Genomic DNA, 22,145 nt, shown 5'->3' with positions numbered 1-22,145 from the left:
TTAAACGATAGACTATTTTAGGATACAAAGCATTAAATTAAATCAATAACTGTACAGTTAACATGAATTTTAAATATTAACATAACATTTGTAAGGACTAATTGAGCTATTGGAATTCTTTATTATTTTTATTTATATCATTGTAAATACATATAAAAGGATTTAAGAAACGTAAAACTTTTGCTAGTATTTCCTGAACTAATGATGCAGCATATTTCAGAAACAAAAAATCTGCATCAGTTAAAAATGTATGATACTAAAATTTTTTTCTTGCTTTGGAGCAAACATTAAAAAGCACATTAAACACAAAAAACTGTATGTGTAACAGTGTACATTTTTTTCATTTAAACCACTAGTTGGCAGTTTCCCAACTAATAACACCTTGATTTGTTTTTCTTAAATTTATTTTAAAAATGTTTGCTTTTTAAACAAAATAACTTTAATTTAAAACGTATTTCCATATGCTAGTTTACAGGTTTTCAAGGTATTTTATTACTGCTTTGGGAGGTAGAAAGTGTAATATAAACATGTGACGTTTACTATTTGAAATTCTTTAAGAGTAAAACTCTCTATATACAGTTAGGTCAGGGTACAGAATAAAACTACTAATTTTAACATACGTAGGAGAAAAAAAGGTCACTAGATATATATTTTTACAAAATGTACAAATAAACCTTCGTCTGATGCTTTAGTCATTTCTAAGACAACAGTAACTTTTGTATTCTTAGTGTGGTACTAACAACGCAGACCATAAATAGAGAGAGAAGTATACATTCTCTATATAACATACACAACAACTTACACTTACTAAAATCCAAAAATTTCTACTATTATTGATAATTTAGACGAAATGTTAGTTAATTGTCCTTAAGTGGAATTGGCCACACCTTAAAAACCAAACATACTTAATGACCTCTAAAGAAAACGTTAATTTATTTTGGAACCACAAACATAATTCCGAAATTTTCAAAAAAAAATCTTAAAATCAACGATTTAAATTAAATGAAAATATAAAATATGAATATAGCAGCACATTCCCCACAAAAACAACAAAGTCAACCAAAAAAAAATTTTTCACAGGACAGAAAATATATGTATTCATATAGTTGTATACAGTTATTTTTATTATTAATCATGAACAGATAGGTTAATGCAATTTTCTAATTGCAAGTTTTTCCACATGCTTTGTTTACCTACTTATAAGTAAACCAACACAATAATTTACGTTATCGCAACTACATAACAACTTAAATGCGTCATTTTCATGTATTGTTCAAAAATCGCAGTGTCGATGAATATCCTTTTTTATAAAAAAAAATTAAGATATCCCAAAATATACTTCAGTGCAAGATAATGTAATCTCTCAAAAAAAATCCATATATCTACACTTGCACTTCAAACTTTTAAAGCAAGGCGGACTTACTCAGTCGATTACTAATTATCCCATTTGGCATAATTCCGCCAAGATTAACTTGTTATGCTTATCAAATTTAAAGCCTGCCATAAATTAGGCTTTATTTAATAAATGTATTAGATAGCTTAATTGCAGTTATACAACTTAACGGCGCTGTTTGAAACATGATATGACAAAATTATTTTTTGCAGTTATCCTGGATATTATTCGCCCCTCTCCATGGAAGGACAAAATCCTGAATATCTCCTTCAAACGATCGCCAGACTGAGGCAAGCTTTGATTGCGGATGACGATTTAGAAAAGTAAGTTTACAACTATTGAACATTCCACACATGTACAAAGTTTACGCCTGACGTCAGCACAAAAAATCACACAAAATCTCAACCAAGCTTAAATTTATATTTTGTTCTAGTGTTTTTCGGTAGGTTTTATTAATATCGAGTTTTCGACCTCAGTGCGAAAATAATAATATAAAAAAAAACACATCGTGTCGTAATATGAGTTAAATTTATGTTTTTAAGTGGTCGTGGAATAGTAATTAATACCAAAAGTTCATATTAGTGAGGACAGAACAAAATGTAAATTCAAAAAAATACACTCCCACTTTTTATCAATTAGTGATCTCCACACACCGGGCGCTCTGCTTTTAAATTATTACAGTTTCCCTAGCTTGCGCTGGAGAAGTAAAAAGCAAAGCAACTGTTATGTGGAAACGCGAAGCGACTAATTAATTTCTTTGTTATTGAGTAAACATGGCTAAAAGCCTGGGAAATAAATCTGAGCGGCAGTGTCGATTTCTCAAAGTTTTGCAGAAACTTGATCTAATTGATAAAAGGGAGAATGACAAACACCAAATTAACTTCTTTTACTGTTGCTGCAAATCATATTTAATGTTAAACTGTGTTTGTGCTTAAAAAAGTAAGCTCAAAAGATTAAAAGAATCCAGGACGTGCTGTATATAGCGCTATTATCCTTCGATGTGTACCTTGGAGTTTACACTAAATATATTTTAGTCTTATCGCAATGTTTACTTGACGCTTTTTCCCTTGGTTCTTATTAGTCAGACTGAAAGTCGTGGCAACGCTGTGTGTGCAAAAATCCGACATAACAGGAAACACCACTTTATGATTTATAATTTTATGAGATGTCACTCACTTCGTATTTTCACAACAGTAGAGACACTACACATACCTACACATATCTCATAAAATCATAAATAATGGACACGAATTCGATAAATTTACAAACAAAGCATACACATTTATCATATAATCATAAATAATGGACACAAATTCTATAAACGTACAAATAAGTAAAATAAATACCATTTGATCGAAAAAATCGTCTAAATTTATTTTTAAAATAATGATGTAGTTATTTGACACTTTTTCGACATTTATTTGACCATTATTTTTTACTTTTTTATTCGATCATATGGTACCTGTACATGAAATTATTAATTACTGTAGGCTTCATCGATGTTGTATGTTCAATTAGCGATGTCGTGAATGTAACACTGTGTAACCAAAATTTAAGATTCAACATAACCGTAGTCGTACGAAGTAAATCACGACAGAATTCAATCTTCCATCACTCCCGCAGCTTCGGTTTTAATTCATCGTACCATATTATAGAATGGCGTAGTCAGAATTGAAAAACTTGCATAACTATAGTCTAAACCAATCTTGGCAACCCACAAGTTCTATGTTTTATGAAACCATTACACAAGAAAAAATAGCGATTTTGGAATTTATTGGGTAGCAATTGAATAATAACCAAACAGACGAAACTCCAGTGTTGCTAATATTGTCATTAAATAAATCAAGGAATGTTATTCATATAGTGTGCCAACTCTATTTTTTCTATAAATTCCCAGACAACATCACTCTCCGAAATAACTCTATAAATTTAGTATTTTTTGATAAATTACTTCATGTCTGAGTTTATGCGGTGGTAAATCGTTAAACCTGTTGGCCGACACTTTTGAGTAAGAATTCAATTATGGCATCGAATACCCTAATTTAAGTTCATCCCAAATAAGGATGCGTTCAAGCGTGAGACTCCTTTGAAACCGCCAGATTGCATCCAACCTGAAAAATTGACTTCACACTAAAAATATGGAATTTTACTGTAAAAAAAACTATTTCGGTGGATTTAACAACTTCAGTCAACTTCATTGTAGTTGTTGGATTAAGGGAGTATCACACAAATCCCTGACTCAATTAACGCACCGTGCACTTGACGTACTAAAGCCACAATAACGTTACGCTCACCTGCTGGATAATGCATAAATTATATCAACTGGACTGGATTTCGTCACGTAACTTCCTAAATTCCTGTCAAAATTTAATGCATTGCCCAATGCATTAAACTTTGACGTTTCATCTTCTCAACAAGCTGTCAGTATGCATAAGATGACGGAGCAGTGGCGTAGCAAACACTCTGAACAAATAAAGACCGCACATAATTAAAGCCACTGTTTTCACGTGGTAGGAAAAGGCGGAGTGTCCACAACCACGCCTCCAGAGAAGGTGACAAACAAAATCAAAAACTTTGATTAAGTTTGAATCAAGTTGGGGGAATAAAACTTGTCCCTAATTAACGCAACGAAATTACGCCGCCCACGTCTTGCTAATTACCCATGAAAACTAACTAATGATTTTGTTAGGTTGATGGGTCAAACAGGTCCGACACATTAATAATAATAAAATTATTGCTGACATTAAATAAAATCTACCACCACCTACACTTCCATGCCAAATGCTTACTTCTATTAACGGAGGTTAATTAAAAAGTTTGTTGGGTTCTTTTTAACGGCTCGTTGATAACTAATTATCAAATAATTGGGTGATGAAAATACGATTTGCATTTTTATTGGTTAAGCGAGTTTACCTCCAACGCAATTTTGGCCGGTGTGGGATGAAAAAGTGTTTTATTGTAATTAGAAACGTTATGTAAATGTGACACAAACTCGTAATGAAAATATCTGATGAAAAGCTTGATTTTAGTGTGTACAAACAAACTTGCTGATTACATGGCATAACCATATTTTTTAAATGAAACCAAGCTTGGGACAACGTCCATTTTCATGGAAATCGCTGTTTACAATTACGTCTGCAAGCGAACTTGAACATATCCTGAATGAGAGAGTTGGAGTGACAAATTTTAGAGCCATTCAAAATTAAACTTGTACAATAAATTCATTTTGGTCGTGGATTTTGCAAATACTAGATGAATTAGGTCAAGTAAAGTAAATTCAGAACAGAAATGCGTAGAATTTTCCCTCTTACAGTCGTTTCAGTAAAAAAAGCTCTCAGTTTACAAATGGTCAGACAGAAGCTTTTATTTTATTTGCTTCATTTTTTTCACGACAAGCGCAGAACGATCACAAACATACGGAATTTTCACGCCACTTTCGATTAAATTTTATCTGATCACAATGTACATATAGCCCTAAAAGAAATCATATTGATTCACATAACAGCATCATAGTGTTGACATTTTTATCTCGTCCCATTTTCATGCCAATATACGCCAATCGGACAAATTAAAGCAGAAATAATGAAACAAATGAAAATGAATTAATCGAGAAAAGAAAGACAAAAAGTGTAAGGCAACAAAAAAACAATATGTCGACATATTTTTAGTGGACCAAGTATGAAATTGTTCTATCGTGAAGCTTAGTGATTTTTCTCTTAAATGTAAGTTTTGTTATACAGAAACGACTGAAGCCGAGATGTTAAGAGTACACAATAAAATTTATAAACAGCTTTAGATGTATATTATAAGCACACCTATTCAGAACTAAGCAATGCTTTCAGACCTTCCTACTAAACGTTTTATTCATTCTCTTGTAAATATTTGCGTCTATGTTAACGTAACTTTTATTCCTATTTATTAAATACTTAATATTCACTATTAATTAATCATCCAAAATGTCATTTAATCAGCACTATTACATAATTAGCTAAATCTAAACTTATAAAGGTAACTGAACCAGGACAAATCGACAATACTTAAGATTTGCTTTAAAAAATTTGTCTCAAGCCATTTGGATAGAATTTGCTTCATCATGAATAAGAGTTAATTATACAAATTTAATTTTTTGTGACAATGCATAAACAATTCTAAAAAATAAAACTGTATTAATAAAAGCAAACAAAATTGATCGCGAAATACATTTTTTAACAGACACGTATTTTCTAATTTTTGCGGGGCCATCATTAAGTTTCTATAGGGATGAGTATATAAATCTTAATTATTGTAATCATTAAATCAATGTTAGTCAAAGGGCATACAGATAAATTCTTATTTATAATTTAAAATTTCACAATCATTTTAAAACGTCTGCAAAATTTACTTCTATATTTTAAATTGTAAAATTTTGTTGTAGATTTTTTAGTTTTTTCCAAAAAACTACATGAATAGGGTTAAAAGTAGAGCTAAATTAATTAATTAATTAATAATTTTTGGAGAGAAAGATCAGACAAATTTTACTTGGCGCTTTACCGTCTACACGATATTCTTAAAATAATCTGAAATTTCGGAGACAGAGAGCCGGAAACGAGAGATCTACTCTTTCATATTCTAGGATCTATAACGCGTTATTTGAACAGAACTTACCTCGTTCCTGAAACACCATCAATTAAGCCAAGTCCAGTTTCATAGACAATCTATAATGCATTTTTGCTACTATTATTTTTGACTTCCTGGGCGTAAGCTAGAAAAGTATTGTAATCGAGTCCATCGAACGTCTAACTACTTTTATGTTTTCTCGTCATTTCATGACCTCTAGAGTACGAAAAATTGGTCTCCCGTTGCCGTTCGTTTGTTGCCTGTGTCGACTTTTATTAGACAGATATTCTCCAGAACTACTGAACCGATTGTTGTCAATTTTTATGTATATTAGGAATATCGTATAGATAGTAAAACGTAAACCAAAATTTGTCTAATCACCTCCACCAACAATTTGATGACGTCTTCGCAAAATGTTTTTTAGTAAGGTCCATTTAAATTTTCTAAAATAGCATACTCCTCTACTTGTGGTTTATGAATCGGTTTTATTGTTCTTTAAACCACAGTTCTAGTCTAACGGTAGCGCACCCGCTCCGCAGAGGAGAGGTCCGGGGATCAATACCGGGCCGCAGTTTTTTTTTAATTATTATTAAATCAAGAACGGTTCGTCCTATTTTCCCTAAATGTGCGAATACAGTATTGTTGTTACTAGTATTACACTGCACCTATTCAAATTTTGATGACGTCATAGCAAAATTTTATTATGGAAAATTCACTTGAAACATACGCATAACATGCTTATTAAACTGTAGTTTAACAGGTCACACAACTTTATTTTAATTTTTTTATTTAATCATAAAAAATAAAATTCACAACTTTCGGGACTAGGAAAGTTTGTCTAAATAATCTTAGACCAATTTTTCTTGTTATGGTAATCCCTACAAAATAAGATAAAAGGAAAGGTAGATTATTAAGCTATACGTAAAGAAGCATGCTATGTTCACATTTCAAATGAAATTTTTTAAATAAAATTTTGTGACGACATGATCAACTTTTTAGTAGGGACATATATGTGTGTTTTGAAAACAATGAGATTCATTTTTTTTGAGACACCTTGTTATAATCAGTTATAAAAAAAATAGAAAAATAGACTCAGCTTAAAAATTTTGAAATGACGTCAGCAAGTTTTTGGAAGAGATAAAGAAATAAATACTGAATAGCAATTTAGCATGTCCACCACCATAAACTTAAACAAATACAAAATTTCAAAGTAATCGGTTTTATAAGTTCAAAGATAAATTGTAACATTTAATTGAAACATTTTTCTTTTTTTTGCAAAAACCTACATTAACTTCTAGATTTCTAAAATTTCACAACAATCTAATCAAATAAAATTGCTAACAGATAGACAAAAACACAAACGGGGTACCTACTTTTTAATATTGTAAGAGTTATTGAACGTCGAGAAAACGTTAAATTAGCCATTCCTCAAACAACCCTATTACAAAACTTCGGTTACATCCGGGAAGTGAAAAATATGTGCCTTGAAACGCTGTGCTAAAAAACTGTATTACATGAAACTGATTTGTCGAAAACCCACCTTTATTCAGCTCACTTCTGTTAATTCCACCAAAACTAATCAATGAAGAATGCAATTATGGGTATCCACCAGATGTTAAATATTAAAGAGGTTGGAAATTTGATTTTATGTAATTTATGTAATAAATGCAATAAACACAGAAATGCAGAAATGTAGAAATGCAGAAATGCAGAGGGAAAGGGAAAATCTAAAAATAACTCGTTAAAGACCTTGAAATAAAATTTTACAATTTTAAATTACTAGCTTACCAGGACTACTAAACACTCTTTGTACATAACTGTACATACTTGTACATAGAACGTGTTTTGTCTCGTGATTGGCCTATGTGTGAGCAACTTGCTTCCCACTAATGATGAAGAATTTCCAGTTCCAATATAACGCCAATCAAACGTGGCGGTCCAGATTTGGGAATGGACAGAGGATATTCGGGAAAGCTTCAGAACTCCCAACTCTTAGCCAAATATTATGGAGACTTAAGAGGCTGAAACGAAAAAACGAGCCATACGCACCAACACGCAACGAAAACAATAATTTTATATAAAGTAATTTTAATATAATAAACAGCATACATAATAAGTTTGTTGTTCTTGAAACACATTGTTCTATTTCATGATGTTATAATGTTACACGAACAATAAAGTGAAAGATAAATGCGCCCGATATTCCAACATGTTCACATATTTATTGTCTTCTCCAAAAGCGCTCTATCGCTAGCTTGAATTTTCTATTATTAAATACAAAATATCATCTTACGGTCGCTTTTGTTGGGGAGTAACGAACACCATTGACCTTATCTGTCTCAAAAGGCAACACAAAAACTGCAAAACTAAATGGATTCTTTTATACGAAAATTGTACGCACTGATGCAACTTTGTAATTACATAAATACTGCTTATTGCACGTGGCATTGCAGCAGTCTCAAGGCAATATTAATATCGTATTTTGTAATTATTATTTATAAATCGATAGTTTTAAATAGACACGATTTTGTATAAAATGTACATAACACGCTTCTGTGCAATCTGTCCCTGGTTCGAGTTGTTCATGAAAAAATTATCCAAAGCTAAGAAAATCATGTTTACAGCTCCAAGGAGGATATGAGCGTTTCTAAGCGGTTTATAAGTTTCGGCGTTGACCGTGGAAGTTCGGGAAAAGTTGAGAATTTAACAAGGTGTCTAGCTTTTAGAGCTTCTTCTCCCTGCGGACCAGGACGGAGGAAGCGTAATTTCAATTCTATTTATAATTGTTTCGAGAAGAGGAAATACATGTGTCTGGAATAAAACTGTGATGGTCCTTGCAGGATTGACGGTGCATTTGGAGAACTGACTAAGCTAACAACAATAAAACATTTTAAAAGATTTGTTTATTTATTTTAACTTTAAGAAAATTTGTTTTGTGTAGTAAAAATGCCATACAGGAAATTGGAGAAAACAGACTTCTCTTTATTGTTTTTATCCAGGCAGTCTTATTTGAATGCCATATTATTTTAAATAATTATTCTAAAGAGCAGCGAATGGCTCTTAACCAATACGAGAACACATATAAAATTGAATCAAATGATTTTGATTAGATAAACACACAACTCCCCTTCAACGCATTAAGTTGAATATTTGCGACAGGGCGGAAATAATTATTAACAACCAAAGTAAACAGAGAAACCTTTACGAAACAAGTTCAAATTTAATGTAGAAACAAAATATCATAGTTTTTGGGGAGCAATTCCGTAATAGTTTCTATTTCAACATTTCTAATGCATGATTTAGAAAATAGCTTTCCGGATTACCCGACTGTAAACTGTTCGGCAAGTAGTAAGAAACTTACGCTATTCCAACCTACTTAGTTAAGATCAAATAAAATAAAAATGAAAAAGCGTAACATAAATTGAATATTTACATAAAGATGATCTAAGTATTGCATAAAATTTGTAAACTACATACATAATTTGAGTCGAAATAAACATTTAAACTGTTTTCATTGGTAAAACTACTGTCAAATAGTGATTATTTATAAAATACAAAGGAAAAACAGGTAACTAATATATTTATGTAAGTAGGTCGTGGTAGTTACTGATAATATGGAGGCAAAATGATATTGCCAGGCACTTAAGATTTGATCATTTAATTAGTACTAAACTAAGAATTCTTCAAACATAGGAAAATAAACCAACGACTTGTAAGTTATAGACAACAAGATATTTATAAACCAAGTAAAGAGATTTGTTTTAGTGTAAATATTCACTTCCAGTCATTTGTCTCTTATAACATGAGACATGAAAAAAAATGTGACTACTTTTTATCAGAAAGGATTTTCTTTTAGGAGACTTAGTTGTCAAATATTTTGAAAAAACATGGCACAACAGCACACTGTCGCATCGAATGTTAGAAATCTCAGATAATGAATATTCCACGTTTGTGGAGCTAACTATGCTAAACTACGTAAATCACTTACATAGTTAATTAACATCAGTCCTTTTTTTTTTGGCTCAAGAAGTTAAGATGATGTAAGACTGTCACTTTAATTATTATCTTTTACAACTGTGCAACCAAGTCCAAAGCAAAACCTTGGAATGTTATCCACTACTCAAATATTGCTAACAATACTTAATAACACTTAGCACTTAGGGATTTTTTTTAATTATTTAGTGTAATTTCCTTGTCCTAACAACAATTCATCTAACTTTGTAATGCAACTGAAACGATGCATACGGGACAATTTTGAAAGATATTTGTTTTTAAACACTTAGTAAACTGCATTTTCACTGCCTTCTTTCTATATAAGAAAACTGTATTAACTATGTTGTCTCGCATGCAGTTACTGAAAAAAAAAGTAACTCCACTGAAAGAAATCCAGATAAATTTTTAGCTTAACATATAAACGCCACTGCTTTTTCAAAACACATTTTTATTTACTTAACTTGAACAATTTTAGCACCGTACACTTGGCATTACACTCATAAAATAATTCTACGCCTTTTCAAAAAAATCCTTTGTTGGAATCTGTTAACCACTCCTCCGCAGTATTTATTACTACTTCATTCGTTGAGAACGCATTCCCTTTCCAAACTTTCTAGTTCTGGAAACATAATACATATATGAATATGTTCCTAAATTTGCCAACCGGGGGTGATTAATCAATCAAAGCCAGGAACCGTCCTGCAATAAAAGCACTACGTTTCTGTCTTTTTTTTCCCTCAAAAACTAGCAAATAATGTATAAGATTAATATACCCCCGTCATAGGTTTATCCTACTCTACGTGGCCCAACATAATTACTACATCTTTTTGATGCGAAAATTTTCCTATAGTCGTAAAAATACCCCTAGTCAAAAACACTTAGAATGTGACGTTTTTTAGTAACTTTTCGTAGGTGATTTCTTCAAATTCGCAATTATTGAAAGGTACAGGTACCAAAATAGGAAAGTCAATAAGAGAAATTTTTTATAAATTGAATTTTTAAATTGAGCGACTCATTAATTAGTGGCATAGGTCCTCTGTTTCCAGTTGTTATATTTCATACAACAATTTTATTTTGAGTGATTACAGTAGACCATGAAAAACTATTATATTCTGCTATTGTGTTAAACCTATCAACTAAAAAAATGGTAAATTTTGACTTTTCTTTTTTATAAACTGGACCATTTAATTACTTAATTAATTGAACTTCATTAAAAAATGAAAAAAGCGGAAGCTTTAATAAGAAAAAGTTTCAAGTTATAACATATCGACATCTAAACCTTCAAGGCTAGTGTTATCATCCTCATTTCCACTCTCACTATCATCCGAGTTATTAACATTAATAATAATTTCGTTCTGTTCTGAAATATCTAAAATTTTTTCATTTTCCCAACAGCCGGAACTTGATTAATCACATTTTTCCAAGTTGCACAAACATTATTAGGGGAAGAGCTGGTTCTTGGAACGATCTTATCATAATTTCTTTTAACTTCCGACCATGCCATTTCAATAGCGTAGAAATGGCAATGGTAAGGTGGCAGCCTCAATACCCAATGCCCATGATGTTGGGCGTATAAATATAAATGATAACGTTGTTGAGGTTGTTTGTTAGCCAATATTCCCCAGATTTGGTCTTTTATGGTCTTGGGTGGATAATCAATCCCATTTTTATTTAAATATGCTATCATTTTTGTCTTTGTCCAACTGTTTCGAAGAATTTTTTCCTACAATACAATATATACCTATGAAGACTAAATTGACACCTCAAGTCTACTACGATAACTTGCGTAATCTATCACAATAAGTGATAGTTCCCGTAACCAATGTTATCTAGTTGGTTAACAATCTAGGACCAACGTAAAAATCGAGAATCTCTTCCATTACTCGATCGTGCAGCAAATTAATAGTAATGTATTCTACAACTATTTTATAGATAATCTCCCATACTGATATTAAATCTACAGGATTTACTTTTGTCTTTATATGACTAATTCTAGAAGACATATTTTTCTTGTATTCAGAGTCACGTAAACCTGGACTTTTTTGTAGCCCGTAGACAGATCTTTCCGAAATGTTCTGCGGCCAGTTCTGTCTTCCTTTTTTTTCAAATTCCAAAACATCTTGATTTCTATCAAGATATATAAAATTATTTGTCTTGCTTGGAGGTCAAATCGCTTCATTTTTGAATGGGAACAATTTGGCAAATTTCAAAATTTTACATAAGACTCTACGAGCTACTCAAAATTGGGTGACTTTTTGTCTCACACAATGTGCATAAGATAGAAAGAGAAAAACTTTGACTTGGGGTAATTCTACGACTTTACCAATTTTTGAACACGAAATTTCACTGGACAAGGAAAACCAGATTCTTGATTCTTTATCGTTATTTTGTTTAAAATGGCGGAACAGTAACCTATTTAGTAGTTTAGTTTGATCAACATTCAGAACACAAGCCATTGGACAGATCCTTTTCTCATATCAAAATCACGATGTAACAAAATGTTGAAGTATACGTCTGAACCCAATTCATCAATCTTTCCAAATCATGTCGAGCATTATCACCTTCTTCAGGAGTGGATCAAGTCTCCGAACGCAATTCTTATAGTGGCTCATGAAGCGTTGTTATGGCCCTTCAGTGTTACCAGACTCACTTTTGCCAAACTCAACAAATATACAACAAAATCAATATAATTTGTTATCACCATATTCTAGAAAACAAATAAATTGTTTACCTACGTTATTTTATTCGCAAGGCAAAAAAGTGCTTTTTTGATAAATTGTGTTCAATTTTTGAAAACGAGCAATTGACGACGCGACTTGTAGGCGAACTGGCGTAGCCTAAAACACAAATTGTCACACTGGGAATAGAATATTATCGTCTTTCATCCACTCTCAACACTAATAAAAGTTTTTATTCGTTCCGTATCATTACTTTGAAAAATTATTTACATTTACTCGATGTGCTTTTAGTTTTTATTGAGAATCGCGAAAAAACTTTGTTATATGTCCTCAGAGACTTAACATCTGACTAACTGAAGTCGCAAACAAAATTTCTTAGTAACAAAGAAACGTCATCTATCTCAAAATTTTCAAGAGATTTGTATACTATTACTTATAAGCTATACTCAGATGTGTGTTTAACCATGGTTTAGTGTGGTAACAATTCGAACATCATAATGTCATTCTATTTTGACCCTTGTAGTAGCTAAAGCTTCAAAATTCAAAATGTTCACTTTTAAAAGTAAAAAAAAAGTTCTTCCGAGTTAAAGGTAAGGTCTTGCCACGTTGATAATATTAATTTGAAATTTGGGGTTCTTATAATAGCAGGAACTAGTCTATGAATCAATTTAAATGTTTTCTGGAAATACAGTGATAGCCTAGCAACTTTTTAAATTTTGCGTTAACAACAATCAGTGTGAGATTTGCAGGTAAATTACTGCAATGGCAACATAATTAATATAATTTTAAAAATAAATTTCATAAGAGACTAATCGATTTTTTTTTAAATCAACATTGGCACAATTTTTTCTTATGAATCGTACTGCATTGCTCAACTTTTATTCACCCTTTCTAAACAATTCTTTCACTGTTACCAGCGATCATAATTTTTTCATTCGTAGAGTAAACGCCCAGGTTTCATCTAAAAGCTTCGCTCTTTATTATATTCCATCACTTGAGTTTTTTTTAGAAACTTCATTTCTGTTGTTGACATTCGATTTCTGTTCTTTATTTATTAGCTTCCAGCCTTACGATATGTGAATTTTAATTTTTCTTCAATCCAATGGTAGGTACTCGAGTGTATCAGTTTTTGCTGTTGTTAGATTCACTTAAAAAAAATAGGAAACCTTTGTCTTCGTTTCTGTGTAAAACTATGGTAAAAAATAAGTTTAGCTGTTTTCTACTCAAATCTTTTCAGAACTAATAAAAGCATCCAACATGAAATCAAAAAAAATCTCTACACAGCTTATACTTTCTGAATCCATTTTAATATTAATTAATTCAGATAAAATAAAAGCGTAAGTATAATATTTTTTACCCGACAATAAAAGAAATTAACGACATAATAAAATTAACGCCCAATAAAATGTTTGGCGGTCAAACACGCATTTGTGTCACGTATGACAGCCCATATCCCTCTAAAGTGATCACTAGTGAATTCGTTTTACGTAATTAAATATTTATTCAATAAATGTATTACAAAATACTAAGAGCAGAAATTAGTTTTTAATTGTAAAATTATTATAGAATGGGAAAACCAAATGATTCCCATCTCGTAATTGTAGTTTTCTACGTACCACACTTTCTTTTTTATACAATTCGGCCCTCCCTATCTACTTTAACTAATATTCTATTCATGGTCCTGTAATAAAAATAAAATGGAGTATACGTAATAAAAGAAATGTAGTAACTATAAACAAAACGTTATTGCTATTAGTTAGAACCATCAAACACAGAAATTCACACTGTCAGTTCTCTTACTAAAGTTACAGTTTCAATTAATATTGAGGAATTACTTGTAATAGAGGCTAATCCCCAGCAACCTGATGAATTATAGCACAACAGGATTAAATTGCAATGGTGTAATGATGACAACACAAATATTAATTAAACAATTTCGTAACGAACAGTGCATGCCTAAAACGCAGCGTTTCTACCTAAATTAATTAAAATATTTATCCACCTGTGAAAAATTATTTCCGATATGGCAATTACAAAAAATTGTTAAAGTTTCTTGCGCATTTATTATATGTTGGTAAAAACACAACCAATATCCACAATACCTGTATAAAAGCTACCACAGAACAAACAATAAATTGACAAAATATCTTCAAGATAATCAAATAACTGTTCCTTATTCCTAAATCATTTAAGCTCGCTTAAATTAAAAATGTCAGATAAAGTGCAGTCAGTTGTAAAAATAATTGCCTTTGAGAGTCACACGAATTATACTTAAAATTATATAAAATTAAAGTGTACGACGAACATCCATTCTTTAATCTATTCGCATCACTGATATCCGTTTTATTAAATCAAACTGATCGAAAGTAAGACTCTCCAAGTAAAAAATGCAAATCAGCATTCACAATGAAGCGACATTATTTGCTCTCTACCGACGAGCTTGTCGAATATGTGGTATATCCATATTATTTAAACCAAATTTGAGACTGCATTCAATTTTAGTACATTATACACGCTGAAGTTTATGCAAATTCTTAAAATTAATTACAATGTTTTATGTGCTCAAAATTTAGCATACTTAACTACAACCGACTTAAATGGCCATTAAGGTATCAGTGCTATTTCATAGACCTGGCAATTTAATGGGAAGAGAATTCATCACTAACTGATTATCTGGATAGATTAGTCCACCTATATTTTATTTGAAAAAACAGTTTGCTAGTCCTTCATTTAAACAATTATATGAGTGTTCAGAATTTAATACTTCCCTCATCGTATTCCAAGTTCACTTTTTCTTATAAAATTTAACGTTTTAGAAGTGGAAATATTACACAGAAGAGAGCACACTTTGACATATGCTAGCAGTTCCGCAGTAAAAGAATATTATAAAAGAAACCAATTTGTAACATACGCGCCGAAGACCATACGGCCAATTATCCTGTTTTTAACTCAAGTTTGTCAAGAGCAAAAGGCGAAGTGGAAGCATAGGAAATAGGAAAATGTTGATGTAATTATCCTCCCATTCAGAGAACTGCTAAATATTTCTGAAAAAATTGTCTCACTTTTTAATATATAATTTACTCATTCAACACTTGTAGGTATGTATTTAAAAATTATTGGAGAGTGAGACAAATGGTCCACAACCATCTTCATTCCCGTTAATAAGGGCTAATTAGTTATCATTTTGTACGTGTAGCAGTATTATTTTATAACTTCTCTTACAGGAACATGACTCAAACAGCAACTAAATTTTGAAATATTTAAGAATCTTACGTTTTGAAATTTCCACAAAAGTGTTTCGTCAACAACAGTAAAAAATGGAACTAATAAGAATCCATAAAATGATTTGCACATAGCAATAAAGATTTATCTATAATATTTTGCACTCGAGGTCTTGGTAATAATGATGTATGTAACTGCATTGAAAATGAAATCGAATAAATTATTTTTGAGATATTTTGTGAAACGATGCTATTTTTGCAGATTTCGGGAAATTTCAGGGACCATAATAATCAATATTGACCGAAAAAATACTCTGACAATTCTCACAAATTACGCTTTAAAATTAAACAGAAGTTAAAACTCGGACATCCTTTTCAAAGTAATAATTAATAAGAAATCCGCCACGCAAATACGTTGTACGATTTCTACTGCAGCAGACACGCAGACATCATTCATTACTTACCTTGGAATAGAGAACAGAACAACACCGATGACGTCAGAAACTTCATCTTTTACAAAACGTCCTCATTAGCTCAGTCGAGAAATTAAACTGTAATAGTTATGTCTAACAAGGGTACACTAAAATTGGCATAATACCCTGTATTCAAGTCCTTAACCTCATACTAACTCCTGATTTAATATTTCAGCTCCAAACGTGGCCTAGATCTAGGCTTAGGCCGAGGTTTCTCCGGTTCTCAAGCTGCCAAACACCTTATGGGTCTGGCCGCCGCCAACTTTGCCGGAGGTCCAGGCAGAAGACGTCGAAGCGAAGAAGAAGCTTAAATTGGAAAAATTCTCTTCATTCCAACAGTTCCTAATGTTAAATTTAACCCCTCTATCATTTCTGTCGTGTATAGTAGAAGCCCACTCATAGTAGTATTAGATATAGTTAATGTATGATACAAGGAAAATGTGTAATAGCCCTTTTCCCAACCCTCTGTATACTGACGTTTCTGAAAATAAAGCACAGGTCGAAATTAAACCACCTTGATTTTTCAGCGTGTGAACTATTGTTTGTTAGTTAAGAAATGTATTGTACAGCAATTATATTTCATTTAAATAAAGTTTAAAATATCTCTTTGTGGTTTGCTCATCGTCTGCCAATTTTTGAGTCGTCGAAATTTTCTCTAATGGCCTTCGCTAAATTTAGAACGGAAAAAATTGACTTATCGACTCCATAATGACTTAAACTGAGGATTAGCCTTGAGATACTTCGCTTACGAAAAACATCTACTAAACTGGTGTAAAATTACGTATTTATTGATTTTCCAAATTAGCTATCCGCTAATAGACTTCCTCTTATAACTCACTGTAATTAGGTGCGTCTTGTCACAAGACGGTTTTTCAAAATCTTCTAAACAATACATCCAATAAACGAAAATATTTATCGCTGCCATAAAAACATTGTGAACAAGTAATGATTTAAGCGTGCATCCATCACGGTCTTGATCGATGAGCACCATATCGGTTGCAGACCTGAACCTATTCGTCGAATGTTTATATTGTTGCTAAATAAGTTTTGCAAAAATCGCTTCGTAACAAAACAAATTCCGCTTGCTGTCCAGCGGCGAAATTAGAACGGAAAACTATATAGCACACGGTCTGGTCTATTAATAGAGACTCATCGACATCGAAGCGCTTGTAGGTCGAAGCACCTGTTGTCACCATAAAACACTGCGCGCATGAAAAATTTCTGGTGAAAGATATTCACCTTAAAAATTATATTCGAACAGCTACATCCGAATTGTTTAGCGATATTTCAGGTTTATTTACACAAGCTTGCAGTTATGTTTAACATGTGTAAGTCTGAAAACTGTTTATTTTACTTTCTATGTTTTTATAATGCTCTTATAATCAAATATAACAGAATGAATCATCCGACTTTTATACACACAGCATTTTCAAAAACGTAATTAAGGCCAAAACATTTAAATATGCAACCCATTATACTTAATAACACGCTGACAGGTTGTTATTATTATTACTATATACGAGTACTTCAATTCTACTCCACATGAAGATAAACATAACAATATTGGCATTTGAATTACTAATAATTCAAAATTCTACAACAAGGAGATCTGGCATTGGTAATTAAGCCAGCAAAATACTATTCTGAAATGTATTAAAATGATTCGTTGTTACATTACTATGAAAAATGTATGTGTTGCGTAAATTTTTGTGGGCAGTGTATTTATTAAAGCAAAAAAATCTGAATATCTGCCTAGCATCTGCACATAATGTATGTTACATTTTTTTCTGTAATAAAATCTATCTATAAAGGAGCTAAATTCAAAAATGTTTTAAATTTTTTATCTGTTGTCAAATATGTCACCTTCTTCACTCACCTTCCGACTCTGGTATGAAGTTCTTTTCTTTTCATCATGAGAAATTATACCATATACCAGCCGTGTAAATTTCACTGCATCTTCTGCACAGACAAAATCATACGAAATATGTTTTATTTGTAGATGAAATTACGATTTTTTTATAAACAAATGCTAAGTAGTTAATTTTGCTGCACAGTTAACATGCTGTAGTATGTATGTGATCAAAAATTAAAAATAAATACGACAGCTTTTATAATGACGAGCTGTTTAGCCGAGTAACTAATTTCACAAGTAAAAAAAATGTGTACCTAGCATACACTTTTAATAACTAGCTACTTCTAAATTGACTAATAAATAAACTAATTAATATTAAATTTATGAAAATAATCAGTGCATAATGAAAACACAAAATTTTTACCCAATTATCCCGAAATTAGTATTCAGCTACCACAAGTAAAATAAAACTATCATGTGAAGTCTGCCGTTTTTCACGAGCTGATATAACCCGCATAGAAAACAACAAATGTATGTTCCTAAGCTGCACAAATGGTAGGTAGGTATTTCTTCATAATAATTTACATTTTTTTTAACACAAATAGAAGGTATGAAGAGGAATATGATTTTGTAGTTAAAAAAGAAGTATAATTTTACCCCAACATTAAAGTTCGCTAAACACTATTAGCTAACAATCAGATTCTACACCGTATTTAATTAGATAATTGTATTAAACATAGTACAATCATTTCAGCAAATCGGTAGTAGTTGTCGGAAAATTAGTAAACACGGAGTTATTATTCCGTATAAAACTAAGGAAACCCCAATGAAAGCAGTTTTAAAAATACATAGTATAAGTCAGAATTTCATTTGTAAAATTTTTAACTCGGAGGTATATCAACAACATTCTAATTTCATTACCAATCCAAGTTTTACTATACGTGTTTTTCAAAATCAAGAAAGTGGAACAATTTTTGACAATCAACAAAAATTTTGGAATATGGAAAGTTAAGTTCCGTCGTCAAGCTGAAAACATTGGCGTTTACATTTCTATCTGTTCTCAAAATATAAAGCCACGGATTTTATCTAGGACACCTGCATACGTATGATATACCAAACAAATTACAAAGAAATGATAAATCATAATGAGTGTGTGACATTCTTTTCCACATTTTTTCAGTTCATCTAGATTTTTGTTGCAGTCATAAAAAACATTCCTTACATGTTTGCCTACATTTTATCAACTCCGAAAGAATGCGCATTGTGATAACTGATAAAAATAAAATGATAGTACTATTTATAAACTCCACACGGCGAACACATAATCAATAAGGTACCTATTCTACACCATCCAGGTGTGTAGGAAGCATATAAACGATAAGCATGTAATAATCCTGTGTTACAGTGACAAGTGTTTAAATTTGTTTTAATACCTTCACAATTTATTTAAGCCTCGGTTAGTATGTATTTAATTATTACGCGTCAAACATACATAAAAATAGTAATTACAATTATTATTATTCCAAATCCGAGAGCTACACAGAAGTTACTACTTACATATTCAGAAAAAAATTCAGCGTCCAACTTTGTTCATTCACATAAGGAACACAAATCCTCAGTTTTGCGAGGCTCTATTATTGATCTCAAGTAACCGAAGGTTCCCGTTATATGCGCTTTATTCTCACATCAAGTTCATTAATTTCTCACACAATTAAATTTACCCTTGCAAAAATAAACGAATGTCCCATGTTTCACAAATGAGTGCTTACACAACATCTCGTGTCTATTTTCTATTCGGAATACGATAATTTGCTTTTAACGTCGTTTTGGTTACATTGCTGAAATGTAAAAATAAAATAAATTTATCCCTTACGCCCTAAGTAAACTCGTTATACAAACGGAAACGTTTCTTATGTAAATATATTTTATAAAGAAAGGTCTTTGAATAATTTAGTAGACACTAATTTACTCAAAAGATCTAGATATCATGAGGAAGGGCACGTGGATTAACCAATAAACAAGATCCAATCAAACAGTAAATATTGTATCACGTGGATATTTGATGTCGGATATAAACTTCATCATGACTCGGTGGACGGAATGCATACATGAAGGTTCTACAAGATTAGTGGTGTACATACTAATAGCAAATTAGCCCACAACCAAGTAACAAATTTCTTCATTGATGGGTCGATACCATCTGACTCTAATAAATTATGACACTACATTGAGATATAAAGCCGCAGACAAAACTTAACGGCAAATTGAATTCGCAACAATAGCAAACACTTGATTTATTAAAATTTTTAGACTTTAGTGTAGATTTGAACATTTACAGACATATAAGTGAGATTATGGTGTCAACCTAAATTTTTACCACATTAATAAAACAAATTATGGCTAAACCCATGCCTGTGTATAACTTATATTACAATGCACGAATCCTCTGAAAATAATGATACAAATGACGTTTCTTTGTCGTTAAATTTTGTCTCCCACTTTACATATATTTACTTACCTTTTTATATTTTTAAACTGCCAAAGAACCGGATGTTCATCTTCTACTCACAACACGTGAGTTGGAAAAACAAAAAAAATGTACTGAAACACACAAGTGCACAACCTGAATTCTTTAAAAATAAAAAAATTGGTTGAAAGTTATTTCGACAGAACTTCCCTCGCTTCTGGTTTCACCTTCTTTAATAAATTCACAGATTCATTAATTTTTTTTGGTCGCCCTGTATAAGCAAATTTAAAAAAAATTAATGCAATGATAAGTTACAAGTATAGTCTGATCATATTTTACACATTTTCGAAAAAATTTATTCGGCAAAATTTGATAAACAGATACATTTTAAAAAAACTTAATATGCTTACAATAACTTCACAACATCAAGATTTCAAAGTACATATTCAGTTTTGCAATTTTTGAATTAATCAATAAAATAAATTGACTCAGTCATTAATTTTTTCAGACACCCCGTAAAAACAAATATAAAAAATATTAATGCAGTGTTAGTTCAGCAAAATTTTGGGGCGGCGTCATCACATTTTCAGAGGGGATGAGCAAATACATTTTGATCAAAAATTTACCATGTCTATGATAACTCTAAAACATCTCCAAGATTTTAAAGCATTCATAAATCAATAAAATAAATTTACGTATTTATTAATTTTTTGAGTCACCCTGTATAAACAAGTCCAAAAAATATGAATGGAATGATAATAATAATCACAAGTGCAGACTCAGCCTATTTTGTACATTTTAGATAGGATAATTCAGCAAAATTTTGGGCTGACGTCATCAATTTTTCGGAGGGGATAAGTAAATATATTTTAATTAAAAATCTATCATTCTTATCATAACTGTAAACCATCTGCAAGATTTCAAAGCATTTGGTTTTGCAGATTCCAAATTAAATTGCAAAATGTTGTTTAAAAATTTTGATTTTTTTCCAAAAATCTGGACGTTTCGTAAAAATTCAATTCGGAGTCATAAACTACATGTGTAGGACTACGTTATTTTATACAATTTAAAACCCATTTACTACGTACAATTTTGAAGTGACGTCATCGCATTAGTGGTGGGGATGATTAAACAAATTTTGGTTAGCGTTTTACCATCTATGATATTCCTAATATAAATACAAAATTTGACAACAATCGACCCAGTACTTTCGGAGATTATCTGTCTAATAAAAATCCGGAACGGCAGACAGACGGACAGACGGACAGACAGACGGAAACGGAAGACCTATTTCTTCGTCCTCTAGGGGTCATTAAAGCTCGAGAAAACGTAAAAGTAGAGTCGGCCGATGGACTCGATTACAATCTTCCTTTGCTTACACTCGGGAAGTAAAAAATTGGTCTAAAGAGTTTAGACAGTACTTCCCTCGCTGTCGGAAACTTGACGACTGCATGCCTATTGTGTTTTTTTTC

General features: G+C 31.5%; 1 protein-coding gene across 6 annotated transcripts in view; it reads left to right on the top strand.

The window, feature by feature from the left end:
* Positions 1-16,958, top strand: part of LOC135127445 (diuretic hormone class 2) — a 58,322-nt gene extending 41,364 nt beyond the window's left edge. For 3 of the 6 annotated variants that reach the window (XM_064053889.1, XM_064053887.1, XM_064053888.1), the window contains exons 3-4: positions 1,606-1,716; positions 8,614-8,885. In XM_064053889.1, coding sequence (XP_063909959.1) covers positions 1,606-1,716; positions 8,614-8,809 — 307 coding nt within the window. In that variant the 3' untranslated portion in view covers positions 8,810-8,885. Of the gene's footprint in view, positions 1-1,605; positions 1,717-7,896; positions 8,106-8,613; positions 8,886-16,529 lie in introns of those variants that run through there. The other 3 variants (XM_064053891.1, XM_064053890.1, XM_064053892.1) reach the window with 2 other exon arrangements.
* Positions 16,959-22,145: the final 5,187 nt, after the last annotated feature.

This window comes from Zophobas morio, unplaced genomic scaffold (genome assembly GCF_036711695.1).
Source record: "Zophobas morio isolate AGI-343-1 ecotype UQ-CSIRO unplaced genomic scaffold, CSIRO_AGI_Zmor_V1 ptg000011l, whole genome shotgun sequence".
In the NCBI taxonomy this organism is placed as follows: Eukaryota; Metazoa; Arthropoda; class Insecta; order Coleoptera; family Tenebrionidae; genus Zophobas; species Zophobas morio.
Note: the sequence above shows the minus strand (reverse complement) of the source record. Positions and strands in the feature narration are given on the sequence as shown.